Source organism: Phyllostomus hastatus, unplaced genomic scaffold, assembly GCF_019186645.2.
Source record: "Phyllostomus hastatus isolate PE091 unplaced genomic scaffold, TTU_PhHast_1.1 phas_contig_1162, whole genome shotgun sequence".
Taxonomy (NCBI): Eukaryota; Metazoa; Chordata; class Mammalia; order Chiroptera; family Phyllostomidae; genus Phyllostomus; species Phyllostomus hastatus.
Window position 1 is genome coordinate 10,383,890 of NW_025333537.1, and position 17,660 is coordinate 10,401,549.

At 59.0% G+C, this 17,660-nt stretch overlaps 1 protein-coding gene across 1 annotated transcript; it reads right to left on the reverse strand.

The window, feature by feature from the left end:
• Positions 1-643: 643 nt before the first annotated feature.
• HPD (4-hydroxyphenylpyruvate dioxygenase) lies at positions 644-9,712 on the reverse strand. Its single transcript, XM_045844984.1, has 14 exons — positions 9,643-9,712; positions 9,516-9,542; positions 9,026-9,088; positions 8,599-8,703; positions 7,992-8,034; positions 7,697-7,779; positions 6,660-6,749; positions 5,582-5,685; positions 5,119-5,196; positions 4,464-4,626; positions 4,290-4,361; positions 2,754-2,876; positions 1,082-1,198; positions 644-980 (listed from the first exon to the last, which is right to left on the reverse strand). Exons 1-14 carry the CDS (start codon positions 9,643-9,645, stop codon positions 870-872), a joined length of 1,182 nt encoding a protein of 393 aa, XP_045700940.1. The 5' UTR covers positions 9,646-9,712; the 3' UTR covers positions 644-869.
• Positions 9,713-17,660: the final 7,948 nt, after the last annotated feature.

A 17,660-nucleotide genomic window follows, 5' to 3' on the forward strand; every position in this document is an offset into this window, starting at 1 on the left:
AGCAATGCTATGGGGGCCAGAGCTGCACCGCTGTGCTGGGGGCTCAGATCCCTCCTGCCCAATCCACCTCTCAGACCAGAAACCGTGTCCCGTGGTTGCGGAGCAAGGACGTTTCCCCAAAGACCCTCCCCTAACACTCTCCCCTCTCTCTGTCCAGAAGTTTGGGTTCAGGGCAGCGAAACCGGGGATGGCTCATCTTCAGAGACTATAAGACCACCAGACAGATTGCTGCCAAGCGCAGTCACACCTTAAGGCCTTTGCTCGTGCTGTTCCCTCGTCCTGGGATGCTCTTTTCCCAGATTTTCCCACGCTGGCTACCAAATGTCACCTCCCCAGAGAGACCTTCCCTCGATGAAAATTAGTGCCGCTCCCAGCAATCTCACCACCCGCTTTATTTTCTTCATGGCATGTGCCACTCCATGAAACCATAGTCTGCCTTCCCCGCTAGAGTGTAAGCCCTCAGTCTCCCTTGGTTCCAGAATTCCCCTGCCAGGCGCCGACCCATTAGCAAAGCGCTTGCACCCGGCTCCTCGGCTGCCGCGGTGCTCCGAACCCCTAACACAGACTCCTCTGCGGTGTTACCGCCCCCTGGCCGCCAAATGGCGTCACTGCTCCTGCCCCGCACAGACACCCAGACACGGCGCGGGATCCCGGTCCTCTTTATTCCGGAGAACCGCAGAGGCCGGGGACACCAGGAGGTGGGCGGAACCCTGGGGTCCTGGACCGGCTGGTGGGCGGGGCCTAAAGGGGATGGCCAGTAAGAAGGGCTGGCTCTCCGATCCTGTGGGGTGGGCGTACTCCAGAACTAGGGGGCGTGGCCTGTCGTGCAATGGCGGGTGGGCGGGGCCTCGGCTGTTCAGGCTAGACTCTCACATGCCCCGCGCTATCCCATTGATCTCCATGTCGGTGAGGTTGCCCCGCAAAGCCTGCTCCTCCTCGAAAGCCTTGAACAGTGCGTTGAAGTTGCCGGCTCCAAAGCCCTAGCGCAGAAGAGAGGAGGTGAGTTGCAGGCCCAGAAAGACAATCGGGCTAACTAACCTGCATGGCTCCCTTGGGCTTGCTGGGGACAGGTGGCATCTACCTGGTGGTTGTGGCGCTGAATGACTTCCAGGAACAGCGTGGGCCGGTCCTGCATGGGCTTGGTGAAGATCTGCAGGAGGTAGCCTTTCTCGTCGTAGTCCACCAGGATTCTCAGCTCCTGCGTTGGGGACAGGGGCCTGGGTTGGGGGCAGGCTGACACACTCCTCTCACTTCACACCTTAGCATCCTTAGAAAGTCCATAGGAAGGGGCTCTTGCACCCCCTAAGCCAAGAAAAGACCCCTTTTCCCAGCAGTTCCAGACACCTCAAAATAGAGCCCCCAACTGTCCTATTACCACCCCCTGACTCACTCCCCGGGGAAGCCACCCTCACTGCTGGCCTGGACCACCCTTGTAGCCTCCACTGAGGTCTCCATGCTTCCGCTCTCGCCTCTTTACAATCCATCTTCCCCGCAGACATAGCGGGATCTTTCAAAAACCAAATCATGCCATTCCCTGTTTAAAACCATCCAGTGGGAATGGGAGCACTCCTAGGTTGATGGTAGGAAAACAGTCACTGTGGAAAACCTTCCGGCAGGTCCTCAAAAGATTAATCGGAGAGCTACCTTATGACCCAGCAATTCCACTCCTAAGGAGCTCCCCAAGAGAATCAAAAACATGTCAGCACAAAAACTTGTACACAAATCATCATAGCGTTGTTTAAACAACCAAAAAATAGAAACAACCCACATATTCATCAACAGATGGACAGATAAGTAAAACGTGGTCTATTCACTCGATGGAATATTACTCGGCCATGAAAAGGAACGAGGCCTTGACACCAGCTACAACGTAGATGGACCTTGACAACGTGATGCTGAGAGAGAGACGCCAGACACCGAAGGCCACCTATTGTGTCATGCTATTTGTATGACATGCTCAGAAAAGACAAATTTATGGAAACGGAAGATAGACCAGCGTTGCCTAGGTCACAGGGGACGGTGGAACGGTGGGATTGGTAGGCGATGGCTAAGGCCATACCCCTTCTTTTTAGAGAGATGAAGATGCTCTGAAATTGATTTTGATCATGGCTGCGCAGTACCCTGAAACTACTGAACTGTGCTCTTGGAGTGATTTATGTTATGCAAAACAAACAGCAAAAAAAGCCCACAATGGTTTCTGGCCACAGGAAAACAAACTCCAAAGTCCTGAACAGCCTCCGTGAGGAGGTAGCCCCCGCTCACCTCTGCGACCTACGCCGCACGCCCCCCTTCCACCCACTCTAGCCTCCTTTCTGTTCCTCGGGCCCTGGGAGCTTGCTGCTGCCTCAGGACATTTGCACTCGCCGTTCCCCCTGCCAGAACCACCCTTTCCCCAGCCTTCCACACAGCCAGCTCTCTCTCGGTATCTGGATTTCACGGAAATGTCGCAACCTCAGACAAGCCTTCCCTCCTGACTACCTCCTGTGAAGTGGTCCCAGGTCGCTCTCTGCCATAGCCTATTTTAACGTCCTGGGTGGCAATGACTCTGTCCCTCTCTGGTGGTGTTTGTGTTATTTATTTGTTGGTCATCTGTCTCTCCACTAGGATGAAAGTCCTGTGACTGGCGGGCCCTGGCCTGGTTTTCCTCTGGGTCTGGGTGCCTCCTATAGGTCAGAGGTCTGGACAAAGCTTGGGGGACGAGATGGAAGTCGGCTTGTCCTGCCGGCTGGCCGAGGAGCCCGCTGCGGCCTCACCTCCAGCACGTCCAAGTTCTCCTTCACCTGGATCTTGGCCGACTTGAGCTTCTCCCGCAGCTGTTTGTAGTACATGGGTGGGACATGCAGGAATTCCATGCCTCTCTCTCTCAAGTGGCGAATCTGTTTCGGAGCAAGGTCAAGGTTGGCCTCCGTCTCTCTCCACGCTCAACACCCCTAGACGGGTGGAGGTGTTGGGCCAGGAGGAGGCAGGGTCCCTGTCCTGGCCTCCCCAAAATGCCAGGGTGCACTGTGACCTCATCCCCCTCCCCCTCGGGGTCTTGTGGGTCCCAATGGAAGAACAGCAACCACTAATGTGTATGAGATGCTCACCGTGCACCTGTCTCAAGCCCTGTGTGTTGCCTCATTATGTCCTTGCAGCGATCTTTGGGCGCATTCGGATGACCTTGTCCCCATAGCTGGGGACACTGAGGCATTAAGAGACTAAGTATCTATTTTCAACTTCATAACCAGAGTGCTCTTCATTAAAGTACCAGTCACGTCAGTCCTCTTCTTACCCCCCAGGGTGGGGTCACATCTCAGAGTCTGAGTCCTCACCATCGGCTCCCCCTCCGATGTTCTAACCTTGTCTCCTACACCCTCTCTTTCGCTCATTCTGTTCCAGCCACGTGATCTTGCTGTTCCTCCAGCCGTCCTCCGCCTTGGCTGTGCCTTCTGCCTGGGGTGCTTTCCCCCAGACACCCCCATGCGTCTCCCTTTCCAAGCCTGCTCCTTCCAGCTCTGCACCCTCCACCGTGTCCTTCTCCACGAGGCCTTTCGCGGCCACCCTCCCTAAACCGCAGTGCCCGCCCACTCCCTCCCTCCCCCACTGCCCTCTTCGTTCTCCTCCCGAGCGCTCCCTGCTATCTGACACCTATTTTACAAGCTCTCTCCTCTGCCTCCATAGGGGTGGAGACTATTGTCTGGTTGGCTGGTGGCTCCCAAGCCCCTGAAACAGCGGCCGGCACAGAGTCGGTGCTCGGTGACCATCTGTTGAGTGAGTGAGTGAGTGAATGGATGAATGAAGTGGCTGGGCCATGCAATGAGGTTTTGGTTGGGCCAGACTGATGGGACAGTCCAGGCTCCTGCCCACTCTGCCAAACTGCCATTTAAGGAAGAGGTAGGACCCAGCCTCCCTAGGGGCTGGAGCCACAGACTCAGGACATTTGATTTGGCTCAGAGGACCTAATCGATCCTGTAGCCTAACGTCCTCATTTTCAAGGTGCGGCAACGGAGGGGGACAAACCCCCCAGAGAGACAAGTCCCTGGTGGAACCGGGGAGAGAACCCAGGCTTCGTGCCCACTCTGGCACTTGCTATTTCTAAAGCCCGGGGCGCTGTTCGCTGTTCGAGGAGAGGCTGAGCCCTCCGGGGAGGAACTGTGCTTGAACTTGGGCGGCAGGAACCGGGAGGGGCCCCGTCAGCCCCCGGGGCCAGCAGGGGGCCCGGGGCTGCTCCGCAGCTTGGACTCCACTTTGCAGAGATCGGCTCTGGGGCTGAGTGGGGGGTGAATTAGGGCCCGGAACGGGCTTCTCACCGCCGAGATGATGTCTCCGGTCTTGAGAGCAATGTGCTGCACCCCGGCGCCCCCGTTGTAGTCCACATACTCCTGCGAGGGGGCGACAAGGGAACCCCTGTCATCGGCCCCGTCCCCACGAGAGCCCGCAACCCCCTTCCCTGCCGTCTCCTGCCCCAGGGCGGCCGGCCCCACCTGGATCTGGGACTTCTTCCTGCCCGGCGCCGGCTCGTTGATGGGCATCTTGATGGACTCCTCGTAATTGGCCACCACGATGGAGCGCAGGGAGCTGTACTCTGTGTGCACCTGCGTGTCGTCCACGGACCAGAAGCGGTGGAACTGCAGGTTGTTCAGGTACCTGTGGGGCGGCCGGAAGGGCACGTCGGCTCTGGGGCCGGCGCCCGGCCTCGGTTCCCCCTCCCAGAATTGGTTCCCCGAGCGGGCTCCGAAACGGACCGTCATGCCCATCCCACACGTCACGGATGTGTACCTTTGTTGTGACAGCTCCCCTCCAGGGGGACAGAGAGCCTTGTAACCACCCCCCCCCCAAGGAAGTGCTCCCGCGGGTGCAGGTGCCTCCAGAAGGGCCACTGGCTGCTACTGTGCACGAGGGCGCTGGCAGGGTGGTGACGGTCTCCCTCTGAGCCCCCCTGGACTGGGACACCCGCCCTGTGCCGGCTCCCCAAGGCTCTCCACTTCGGGCCTTCTATCCTCTGGTCTCCGTGGGGACAGATTTACAGGGAAAGATGAACGGGTGGCCTCGGGCTCGCTTCCTACCACCCGGGGCCCTCCTTCCCACTCCGGCGTCCCGAGGCGAGAGGGGCCCGGCGGGGGCCAGCCGGGGGCTCACCATTCGGAGGCAGACTGCATCTCCTGGTCGGGCTGGTTGCCCACGATGTGGTCCACCACCTCGAGGCCGCACTGGGGCCTGGGGCAGGGGCTCAGTTAGGGGGTGAGAAGGTCACTCCCTAAATCCACCCTTCTCCCCCCTGGCCCCTCAATAATAGCATTAACTCACTATGACGTAGCACCTACGCCCCTTCCTCGCCCCGTTTTGCAGATGGAGACGCTGAGGTCTGGAGAAATAAAGTCACTTGCCAAGGTTCAGTGACCATGAAGTAACAGAGCTGGGATTTGAACCCAGGCAGCCTGCTTCCAGAGCCTGCGCTCTTAGCCTCTGCGCTACATCTCCAAGCCACCCTTGGGGACCCGCAGGGGCACCCCAGCAGGCTCGCAACGCCTCACCCTTGCAGAGGAGCCCGCAGCCAAGAGGCCTCACGCCCCACCCCCGCCCCGCCCTGAGCAGCACTCACAGCTTGGAGAGCAGGGGGTCCTTGCAGTCCACGGCCTCGAACCCGGGCATGAAGCAGCCAGTGTAGTTCATCTTCTCCACCAGCGTGTGCGTCGTGTCACCGTACTGCGGGCGGAAGACAGCCTGGCTGGTTCGAGTCCCCTCCCAGCCCAGCCGGGCCGCAGCTCGCGGCGCCCACGCAGCCCCGGGCTCCTGCCCGGGACGGACCCTGACTCGTGGTGTCAGCTCGGGCAGGTCACCTCCCCCTTCGGGAAGGAGCTGCAGCCTGCCATTTGAGGACTTCTCTGACAGTCTCTCTGCCCCACAGACCCCGAGGTTCTAAGAGGGCGTGAAAACACTTTCTGGTCCACCGCTGTGTCTCCCACACCCGGGTCAGTGCCCGGTGCGGTAAAAACACGCGGACCTGATGGAGAATGACGAGGATGTTGAGTCAAATCATACCAAAGGGCGCTTTTAGTCTTAACCATCTGTAAGGTATATTGAACCTTGAGAAGATAGGGCCCGTGGCTGTCTCTGTGTGACGACAGCACAGGTGCTGCACCCACTCGGTGATCTTCGCTGGTGTGGGCACTATCCGGGCACCGCTGAGCTCGGGGCTAAGTACACGGGTGATCTCATTCGACCTTACAATAACCCTCGGAGGGCTACAGCTGGAGAAACCGAGGCACGGAAGGGGTAGGTGGTGCACCGTCTCAGACCGCACAAGGGGGTCCAACCCCAGTCCTCGCTCATTTCCACGTGGTCAGAGAGGTGCAGCGATTTGCTTAAAGTCACTCAGCGAGTGCGGGGTGGAGCCCCTCCCCCAATCCAGTCCCTCTGCTTCCTTCAAAGTCCCTGCCTGAAGCTTCCGTCCCTACGATGTGACTCCTGCTGGGGAGGAAGGGAGGCCCGAGGAGGGTGGCGGGTAGCCCTCATTGGCCTATGTGCGCTGGCCAGGCATCACAGGAGGGGACAGTCTGTGCTTTGAAGCCCGAGGGTGGCCAGACACAAGGAGTCAGGGTGGGGGAGGGGCGTCCTGGCATCTTAGTGGGCACTAACAGCGTGGGTGGGGGGGGCGCGCAGCACTGAAGTTAACTCACCGTCTGCAGCACAGCAAGCTTCACCTTCCCGAACTTATCTTGCTCCACCCAGGGCTCATGGATGACTTTGGCGCCCCGTTCCCGGGCTTTCTGCGGGAGGACGGGTAGGGGGGCGGTCAGGTCTGGGCCTTCCCGGAGCCCCAGCCCGCTGCTCCTGCTGGACTGCCTCTGCGCGCTCCAGCCCCAGGCAGGAACCCTGGCCGGCTTCTGCCGTTGCCCCCGACACCCATGCCTAGTGCCCATTTGGCAGATTGAGAAACTGAGGCCCAGGCCCAGAGTGGAGGCTGTGGGCGACAAACCAGGTAGGGGTTGGGGGGAGGTCTGTCCTGCCTCTCCTGACTCACTCTGTGGCCCATTTCCCTCCCCAGTCCTCAGTTTGCCCATCTGTAAAAAGGGCGGTTCGATAAGAATATGAGCTGCATTAATTGAGCACCCACTTTGTGTCAGACCCTCTGCCAAGTGCCTTACACGCGTACTTCACGCATGCACACGGTAAGCCTTACTTAGCGCGTGTCTGTTCCTATCACACGGGAGGCACCGCCGTGGGTGTTAACCTCCAGTCCTCACAGCCGTGTTCTGTGGAAGGGGCCATCATCGTCTCCACTTTGTAGGTGAGGACACGGAGGCACAGAGAAGCTAAGTCAGTTGCCCAAGGTTGCACAGCTAATGAGGTTCAGGCCCAGGCCACCTGCCTCCGGAACCTGAGCTCTGAGCCTCCGCCCGCACTGCCCCTCGAGGACGGCGTTGGGTTCAGGGTCGTGCTCCGCGAGCGGCCATTCCGCTCCCATTGCCTTGCTGCGAGAGCCCGGTGGGCCGGGTGCTGGGCCGGGTGCTGGGCTTATGCCCATGTCGCGGTTGTGGAAACAGAGGCTCAGAGAGAGGACACACGGTCAGGCCGGGTGTCCCTGGACCTCAGGCGTGTGTCGCTCAGCACGGCAGCGTCCCCTGGCCCCAACAGAGGCAGGACTCGATGCAGACAGAGGGCAGGCCGAGAGCCTTCTCGCTGCGTCCCCGCGGCGGCCCAGGTGCGGGCTCACCTGCACGATGTAGTCGCAATCTTCCACCTCGAACGCGATGTCCTTCACTCCGTCCCCGTGTTTCACCAGGTGATCGCCCATCTCTGTGGCCGGGAGGGTGGGGGGGGTGGGGGTGGGGGGGGCCGGCACTGGAGTCACGGACCTTCACCTGTGCTCCCAGGCTGCTGGGCTCCGTCCCCTCCCGGGCTGAGGCCCCCTCCCGGCACCCTGCCGTGCCCCCATCCCTGACCACACCCACAATACCGGGTCTCCACCCCCAGCACCGCCAACCCCACTGGGCGCCCCCCCCCCGCACCTTTGTTCCAGGGGTTCAGAGCGGAGGAGAACACAAACACGATCTGGGATGCAGAGAAAAGGGGGGTGGTGAGCTGGGGCTCCCCTGAGTGAGGGCAGGTGCACCCCACCCCCTTCTCCCTGCCACCCCGGCAAAAGGAACCAGGTTAGCCTTCCAGGCAGGCAGGGTCCCCGGCCCCGGGTTGCAGCCCCTGCTCTGCCTCAGTGTCCCCCCTGGTCCTGAGGGACTGGGGACTTCTCCTGTGCCCCAGGGGCCTGAGTCGGGCCTTCCTCGGGGACAGACAGCTCCGGGACCCGGGGCCAGGGCACTGCTCGGGCTTCCGGCTCTGACCCCGGGGCCTCTGGTCACTTTTCCCGGACACGTGGGAGGCCAGCGTTGGAGGAGGAGACGAAACTAAGAAGTCCTCTGTTGTGTGTGGCAGAGGGGCCGCTGGGCACCGCACCCCACCCCCTCAGCACTCTGCTCGCCATGCCAGGCCCGCCTGGGCAAAGGGCCTCCTGGTCTCCGGGTTTCAGCCAAAGGCACCAGAGTCTCCGGGATCTCGGGGACCCGCGGGAAGACAGGGACAGGCCTCTTGGACGAGCGGTGCTCCTGGCTGGGGACTCACCTGCCCTTGCTTGACCACGTGGCTGACCACCTCCCTGGAGCCCGTCTCCAGGCCCTTGTAGGCCAGCGGCTCAAAGCCCATCTTGCTGCAGTAGAAGGACGCGGCCTGGAGCGGAGGGACGAGCGCGTTGGGTTCGTGCGGGCCGAGGCGCCTGCCTGGCGCCCCCGGGGAGAGCTGCCCCCCAGCTCAGCTGCCCCATCGTGCCGGCCCCTGCTGGCAGCCCGGCTGCTCTCTGACCCCTGCAGGCCTCCAGCGAGGTTCCTGCTGGGGTCCGCCCCGATTGTGTAAGCAGGGCCCAGAGTGTCCTGCCTTGCACTGATGCCCCGGCCCTGGCCCTGACCCGCCCCTCCCAGGGGCCAATCACAGGCTTGTCCGGAGGCCGTCTTGCCCGCCCTCTGCCTCCTCCAATACCTCGCCCTGGCCTCACCTGCTTGGCATTGCCCACCCAGAAGGTCACGGAGTGGAAGTGGAGGAATCGGCCTCTCTCGGGCTGAGGAGGAGAGAGGGGGCGAGCTGAGTCCCTGGACATGGGTCACTGCTGTTGTCCCCCCACCCCCTGCCCCAGCTGCCAAGCCACAAAACGGGGCTCTCTTGGGGAATTTGAGCTCCTGGGGGGGGGGCCAGGCTTGGGAGGCTTGCCCAGGTTTCACAGAGCGCTACAGCCTGTTGACACAGCAACACGGATTTCAGTTGGATCTTAGAAAGAACTTCCAGACGGGATGGAGAGGTGGGCAGGGACTTGAGATAGACATTTTTCTCAGGAGGGCAGCTCGGTGTTGGGGAAGGGGGGTGGCGGGCGGAGACGACCTTGAGCGCACATGCTGGACGTCACAAACCCACTGTAGACATTCCTCTTCTGGTGTTTGCGGACACCCCCATGCCCCGGGGCCCTGACCCCACCCGGCCCTCCTGCTCACCTTCTGTCCTTTGTCGCTGTAGGACGTCTAAGGAGAAAGAACAGGACGGTAAGGTTTGGACGCCCAGCCACCGGTGTTGCTGGGAGCCACCCCGGCGTGGCTGCCGCGGCCCTAGGCAGGCACTTACCATGACGGATCTGGGTCGTGCTTCCCTCGGGGGACACTGGGACAAAAGGCCGAGGAGCCCTGGGCGGGGGTATTTAACCCCCAGCGGGCTCCACCTCTGGCTTCCGTGGCTGTCCTGGGGGTGGGCGCTGGCACCTTCCCTGGAAGCTCCTGGGCCCGTGAGCCTCTGGTCCGGCCCGTTGGACGGGGCCATGCAGTCAGGCGTAGAGATAGGGCGTGGCCTGCCCAGGGGCCGTGGCGGGAAGCCAAGGGGCGCATTCTCTCTAGGACCCTGGGCTTGGACTCTGAACTCTGCCCCCCAGGATCCAAAGCTTGGAAGCCAAAGCCAGGCTGCCTGTGCAGTGCTGCCTCCGGAATTCGTAACCAGGGAGGATTCGAGGGGGGCTGGGGGCTGGTCTGGAGGCCCCGTTTCCACGGCGAGTGTGTGGTTTGTATTTGGGTAAAAGGGCTGCGTTCCGTGGCATTCCACAGTGGGGAGAGGCTCAGGTGTGGGGTCGGAGCTCTGGAGCTGCTACCTCCCTTGTGACGGGGGCAAGTCACCAAAGCCCCGGGCCTCGGTCTCCCCATCTGTAAGACGAGAGCGAGAACAGTTGTGGTCGGGGTTCCACGAGATAACGCCGAAGTCTTTGCAGCCGACCTGGTGCCAGTGGGGTCTCTGCCGATGTTGGTTATGATTCATGATGTTCCTTTGGGATTGGGGGCCCAGGTCCTGGTCTCTCCAGGGTGGCGGGTGGGGGGAGTTGACGGCTCTGGGAGCAGGGAGGCCGGGGCTCTCCCCAGCACCCCAGCACCGAGTCTTCAGGTCCCCCTGCCCTGGAAGGTGGAGCGGTGACTGCTGGCCAGCCGTGGCATTTGCGGAGGCCCGCGATAGCCCCAGTCCCCGAAGGCTCTGTGGCTGAGCCCTCCTCGCAGGGAACCGGCTTTATCAAGTGTCCTCGTTGCCTGGAAACGCTTAGCAGCCCTGACATTGACCATCTGGGCCCCTGACTGGGCTGCGACCCTCTACCCTCTTGCGTTTTGGTTCCCACCATGTCCTTCATCAGCCTTTTTTTTTTCAATCCTCACTGAAGGATATGTTTATTGGTTTTAGAGAGAGGGGGAGAGAAGAGAAAGAGAGAGAGAGAGAGAGAAACATCAATGTGAGAGAGAAACATCGGTCAGTTGGTCCCTGTACACGCCCTGCCTGGGGATCGAACCCACAACCTAGGTATGTGCCTGGACCGGGAATTGAACACACAACCTTTTTGGTGTATACACTCCAACGAACTGAGGCATCTGGCCAGGACCCACACTTGCCCATTAGAAAACATACAGAAAAGCAGATCTTTGTGGCCAGTAATGACCTCAGGGACCGGAGAGCCCAGCATTCTGCTTTTCCAGAGGAGAAAACCTGACAAACGGCAAGAGGTTGCCTGGGCCCCCTACCCCTGAGGTGGGGGCCTGCTGAGGGCAGAGACCCAAGTCCAGCCCCTGTGCTCCCGGAGCGGGAAGCCACCCACCAGGCCAGGCAGCTCTTCCTCTCCTCTGTTTTCTGGGCAGCTCTGGAGGCAGGCAAGATAGCTCCTCCTCCTTCTTTTGCCCCGTCCCCCACCCGGAATGCCTCACCAGCCTGTGCCCACCGCACGCCCCTGGGCCGAGGTCTCCCACTGAGGAACCCAGAGCCGAAGGAGCTCACAGGCCAGGAGGCCCCACTGAGGGAGAGGGCACCAGGGGAGGGGGGCTGGCATTACGGGAGGTCTGTGGCCCACTGGGCCCACAAGCGGCGTGCTTCATGCTGAGCACCTGCTTCCCTGCTGCGATTCTGGGACTCTGGTGCATGCTGTGCAGGGGGGGCCTATGTGCCCAGCATCCAGTAAAAACCCCAAACCCTCAGGCTCAGGCGTGAGTCCCTGGTAGAGAGCGGTTCCCAGCCCCTTGCTGGAGGAATGAAGAGCGTCCTTTGCGCCCCCACTGGAGGGAGCCCCTGGGCAGCTGGCCCCTGGTTTCCCCTGGGCGACCTCCATGTGCCTGTCCCCTGGGCCGATTGTGCTGGTTTTTTGTTTGTTTGTTTTTGTTTTTGTTTTTTTGCTGTAATGCATCTCAGCCACGAGTGGGGCTCTCTGCTGGCTCCTGTGGTTTCTCCCAGTGCACCATCAGACCTGGGGGTGGGCTTGGGGACCCCCGACACAGCTGTTCCTAGCTCCCTGAAGGGTCTCGAGTGTCAGGCTGGGGGTGAGGGCTGCACTTCGAGGCACTGGGGAGCTATGGAGGGTTTTATAGCAGAGCTGCAGCAGCATCAGGACCTGACTTGAAAAGCTTGTCGGCTCCAGGTCCACACAGGGAAGAGAGCTGAGCGGGGACCCGCCTGTCTGCAGCAGCTGTGGTTGGACGGGAGCAGCCCAGGGGCCTACCTGTGATTCGTTAGTACATATGGGGGCCATGAAGAAACCAAGAGGCTTTAGTTACATCTGAAAATTGGCCCTGAACACAGTCTGACAGCCCTGGGCTCTGCATCCTAGGATCTGTGACTCCAGACTCCAGACAGAACTAGGGAGGGTTCAGAGGCACAAGCCCGCGCAAAGGACTTCCCTGTGCCCTGCCAGGCCCCCCAGCCCTACCACCTGAGGGCCGAGACATCAGTTGGGGACCTCAAGCGGTGAGGGCTGGTCTGCATGCGGGCTGTTATCAGGGCTGGAGCAACGGGGCAGGGCCCGCTGGATGAGGCTGAACTTTATCTCTTGGGGCCCAGCGCCCTGGTGCCTGAGCTTTGGCGCGACAGGCAGCTGTATCAACAGGCATCAGTCACGGCCCGAGCGCCCAGGCAGCCGATGGCAGGGGATAGGGGACCCCCTCACTCTGGAGCCTGACACCGGGCCACGCCCGGGCCCTCTCTGCGTCTCCGTGCTCCAGACCGTGCAAGCGGGCGCCCTGGATGGCTGTGCTTGTCTGGCGCAGCGGGGGCGACCCGGAGGTGTCCTTACTGCTTTTGCGTCTCCCGCGTCAATTCCTACCCTGACAACAGCAACTCCCTTTGGAGAACCGCCCTTCTCCTTCGCTGTCCCCGTGGCTGGGGAACGTGAGCCACGACTGGCCAACGACAATCCCAGGGCTGGGTTCCGGCAAGGGCGCCTGGCCAGAGCCGGTCGGGGCCGGTTTGCCCGGGGACAGGGCGCGAGAAGAGTCCCTCTCTGAGCTCGGGATTCGGGATTCGCTCAGCGGATCGAGGGGCGCCGCGCAGGCCACGTCTGCCTCCTGGGAGGGAGGCCGTGCCTGGGCGTGAGGCCCGCACGGAGACGGCGGAAGGAGACGGGACAGGCCGGCGGGTCCCTGATGTGTGCGTGCCCCCGCGTTCCGGGCCTGCTTCTGGGTGAGCCCCCGTGCGCCCCCGTTGGCTTGCGCTGGTGAAGATGAGTTTCTGGTATTTACAGCCACTAATCCCGACTAACGTCAAGAGGAGAATGATGAGAATGATGATGATGGTGATGATGCTGTGATGGGCGTGGCTCAGCTGGTTGGAGCCTGTGGACCGACGGTTGCAGGTTCGATCCGGTCAGCGTACATACAAGGAAGCAACCAATTGGTGTTTCTCCCTCACACTGATGTCTGCCTGCCTGTCTCTCTCCCTTCCTCCTCTAAAAACAATAAGAAATGCCCTTGGGTGAGGACAAAATAACAACAACAACAATAGTGGCAGCCACGATGGCATCTATGAGCACTTACTGCCAGGCACCACGGTGGGGGGCAGTGGCCGTTGTCTGTTCAGCAACTGGCCTTGACATTGTTTAGGTCTGCTGGCACCAAATGATAAAGTAAGGTCGACAGCGTTCACTACTGTAAATTCTCCGTAGACAACGCCCTGCTGTGTGGGCGGGAGACGTGCTCCCCCCCCCAGAGGGACTGGCTGCGCAGGTGCCTGGAGGGACGCTGGCTGCGGGCTCCCCCAGGACCTGGGCGGCTGCAGAGATTTTGCCCGAGGCCGCCTCTGCTCAGGGCAGCCCACACCTGGGGACAGAGCCTGGCAGGGTAGACCGGCCGGGCCACCTCAGCCCAGTGGGGACAACCAGAGTGGCGGTTTTGCCTCCAGAGACGCCTCCCCCCCCCCATGTGGGGTTGACCCAGGCCTTGCTGAGGCCCACCACGATGGCTGCTTCTCCCCCCTCTGGCTCCCCCTCCCTTTCACTGTTGTGGGTCCCTGAAAACATCTTGCACCCCGAGCTCTGTTCTGTCTCAGCCTGCGCTTTGGGAGAACCCATTGGGTGACGGGGGGGGGGGGGGCAGAGGACAGCAGTGGGCGTGGAGGCCAGGCAGCTGCTGTGACATCAGGGCCCAGGGCACATCAAAGGGGTTTTTCCTTTCCTCTCAGGCCAAACCACTGTTACGTGAGTACCTTTGTCACTTGCATAAGCCGAGGATGAAGTTACTCAAGGTGGATCATCGATCGCTTCCAGAATGAACCTGTGTCCTCCCCAGTTAAAGTCCCCAAGCTTTCAAACAGCTGCCACTGTTTGCCTCAGAGCCCTGACTTTCACTCTTCATGGGGCAATGGGGGAATTCCCTTGGGCGTCCGATGTGCTGAGTTGCCTTAGATAGATGGCTGAACCTCTCTGATCCTCCTTGTCCCACTTCTGAATATTAGGGCGAGCTGTAGTAGCAGAGTCTCTGCTGTCTGCAGGGACAGGAGTGACTGCGTCCCACACTCTGCCTTTAACATGACCCCGGGAGGTAGGGACTATAATTGTGACGGTACCTACTTTGCAGTCCGGGAAGCAGGCTCAGAGAAGCTAAGTGGTCCACGCAAGTAAGGGGTGGCGTTGACAGGCAGTCAGTCCCCCTTTGTTCCCCGTCCAAGTTCCTCACATTCCGTGGTGTGTCTCACGGCCCCTGGACACCCTCAGGACTCTAACAGATAAGAAGGGTCTGAGAGGCCGCCACCCAGGGACTTGCCTCCCAGATGCTGCGGGAGCCAGGAGAGTGACGCAGAGGAGAGCGAGCTGGCTGGGGCTGTGGAGGTCAAAGCCGTGCCTTGGCCACACGGGCCACGGCTGCTTCGCCTCAGCCAGCTGTGGCCTGTGGGGCCAGGGGCCTCGTTTGGTCAGATTTCAATTAAAAGAAGCTGGAAATTGGAATTTTTTAACTTCTTTTTTTCACCTTTTTTTTTAAAGATTTTATTTATTTATTTTTAGAGAGGGAAGGGAGGGAGAAAGAGAGAGAAACATCAATGTGCGGTTGCTGGGGGCCGTGGCCTACAACCCAGGCATGTGCCCTGACTGGGAATCGAACCTGCGACACTTTGGTTCGCAGCCCGACCTCAATTCACTGAGCTACGCCAGCCAGGGCTGAAATTGGAATTTTTATGTGAAATCCATGGACTGAAAAATGGGATTGTTTTAAATTCTATTTACGGGAACTATGCGGGACAGGCAAGTCCTTAGAGATAGCAGGCAGACTGGCGGTGGCCGGGGGCGGGGGAGGCAGGAAGGGGAGAGGCTGCTGATGAGCCCAGGGCTTCCTTTTGGGTGATGAAAGTGTCCTGGGGCTGGATGGGGCGGTGGTTGCGCAACTCTGTAAACACGCTAAATGCCACTGCTTGCACACTTCACAATGGGTAATTTTATGTTGCCTAAATCTCTCCGTTTGGAAAGCTGCATTGGGTCTAAAATGTTCTTTATGATTGAGTGTGTTTTTTGGAAATGGAGAAATAGTGTATCTACCGACGATGGGTGTGTGAGAGAAAGCGCAAAATGGATACAGCTCTGAGTTCCCACACACGGAGGACTCCTGTTTAACCAGCTCAGATAGGTGTTTTATTTTATTCTTTGTAACAGAATTAGTAGAAGTTAAGTTAGGGGGGAAAAAAGGGAACATACACGTCATTAAAAGTAAAAAATAAAAATAAATAAAAAGCCCTGGCTGGTGTGGGTCAGTGGATTGAGCGCCAGCCTGCGAACCGAAAGGGTGCCGGTTCAATTCCCGGTCAGGGCGCACGCCGGGTTGTGGGCCAGGTCCCAGCGTGGGGCGTGTGAGAGGTGACCGACTGATGTTTCTCTGGCACAACGATGTTTCTCTCCCTCTCTGTCTTGCTAAATCTTAAAAAATAAATAAATAAAAGGGAGAGGGCGAAAATACAGAAAACAAACCCATCTGTAATTCTTCCTCGACAGGCACCACCATGGATGTTTTGTTCATACCCACCCAGACTACGTTCTAAAAACATATAAACATGTGCAGGCATGATACAGTAATGTTTTTTATGTATGCTTTGTAAACACTTGTCGTGGTAAGAAACACCTGTGTTCATTGTTTTTGTGCGTGCGTTTCATGAAAGGTTGCATCATAATTACTGTAGCCGAACAATTAGAAGCAGCATCTGTGATGATCTGTCTCACTCGAATGTACAGCTTCACGCTCTTTGACATAGATTTTCTTTGTTAATTACTCTGAATTAGTATTAATAAATGTTCTATATTTTCAATTGCTTTCTCCTCTGCCCAGGCACAAAATATTAACAATCTCACACATACAACCCCAACTTTCTCCATTCTCAGGAGATCATATACAGGCACATACAAAGGGGGACCTAAAAACTCCAGAATTATCTTCTGGAGGGCAAGCCTCTTGTAGTCCAGGCTTCCCCTGCTAGGTGAGTATTCTAGGAGCCCATCTGTATCAGTGCACCAGCTGGCGTTGTTGTGAGAGGCTGCATTTGGCTTCAGTGAATTTTTTTGAAGACACTTTCAGCACATTTTTTTTCCATTTCGTCATGGGTGATTTCTGAGCGCACCTGCCCACACCCCGCTGAGTGTTCAGCAGTTTCTGAGCAAAAGCATCATGACCCCTGGGCCCCACCCTCCCTACTTACCCGACCTAGCCCTGAACAGCTTTATTTTTTGTTTCCCCAGATTAAAAAAAAAAAGTCCTCAAAGGGAAACATTTTGCCGATGTAGAGGAAGTGAAACAAAAATGGCAGAAGCACTAAAAGGCATCAACATCGATGAGTTCAAGAACTGTTCCGAGCAGTGGAAAAACTGTCCTGACAGGTGTATGGCATCAAAAGAAGAGTGCTTTGGAGGTGACTGAAGCTTAAACACATAAGAACAGACACACAATTTTTTAAAAGATTTTATTTATTTATTTTTAGAGAGGGAAGGGAGGGAGAAAGAGAGAGAGAGGGAAACATCAATGTGCGGTTGCTGGGGGCCGTGGCCTGCAACCCAGGCATGTGCCCTGACTGGGAATCGAACCTGCGATGCTTTGGTTCGCAGCCCACGCTCAATCCACTGAGCTATGCCAGTCAGGGCTTAGACACACACTTTTTTATAAATAAATTCCGGTGTACTTTGGAGTCCCTGCTTGGATAGACACACACGCGGAAGAGCCAACTTGTTTAAAAACAGGACCTACGTCGTGTGGGTCTCGCATGGTACTTTCCCAAGTGTCTGCCTTTTGGTAACTGCTGCGGTTCTGCCTGCCCCTCGCAGTTCTCCCGCCGCCCCGCTCTGTGCCCCAGGCACCCTCGCCCTCCAGAGCCAGAGCTCAGGCAGCAGGAGGGAGGAGGGAGAAGAGGGAGCCCCCGCCCAGCTCCCTCTCTGCGAGGTGACACTTGGCCCGCTGTGTCCCTCTGCCGAAGGCCACACGCCCGCTGGGTTGCGGAACCTCCCTCGGTTCTGAAACTACTCCTGCCCCTTGGCCCTGTAGGTCTGGGGGTGGGCTCTGACCCCCACCGTTGCCAGCGTCAGGCGGTTTAATCATCCCTTATTTGCCCCCTTAAGCTTGCCCATGACTCTGTATGTGACCCTTTGGTTGGGTGCCCCTCAAATATCCCGCTGTTTGGTGATGGGGCACTGGACTGATTCAGTCACTGGTTCAAACTTCTAAAATGTTGTTAGTGAGCCAGCGCCCGCAAGCCTGCCACCAGCTTGGGCTTCGAAGTCCAGCCCCTTGGTTTGCAGGCGCGGGCACTCGCCTCGCCAGTGCTCCCGGCTGCGGCTGCCCGGCCGGCGGGGAGAGGGGAGTCGGCTGAGCCCTGGGAACGGGCGGCGT

Coding starts and splice junctions, on each gene's coding strand:
- HPD (XM_045844984.1), bottom strand. Junction 6,750..7,696: donor ATTGCGACTACATCGTGCAG/GTGAGCCCGCAC, acceptor GTCCTCCCGCAG/AAAGCCCGGGAACGGGGCGC. Junction 4,627..5,118: donor ATGCAGTCTGCCTCCGAATG/GTGAGCCCCCGG, acceptor GCCGCCCCACAG/GTACCTGAACAACCTGCAGT.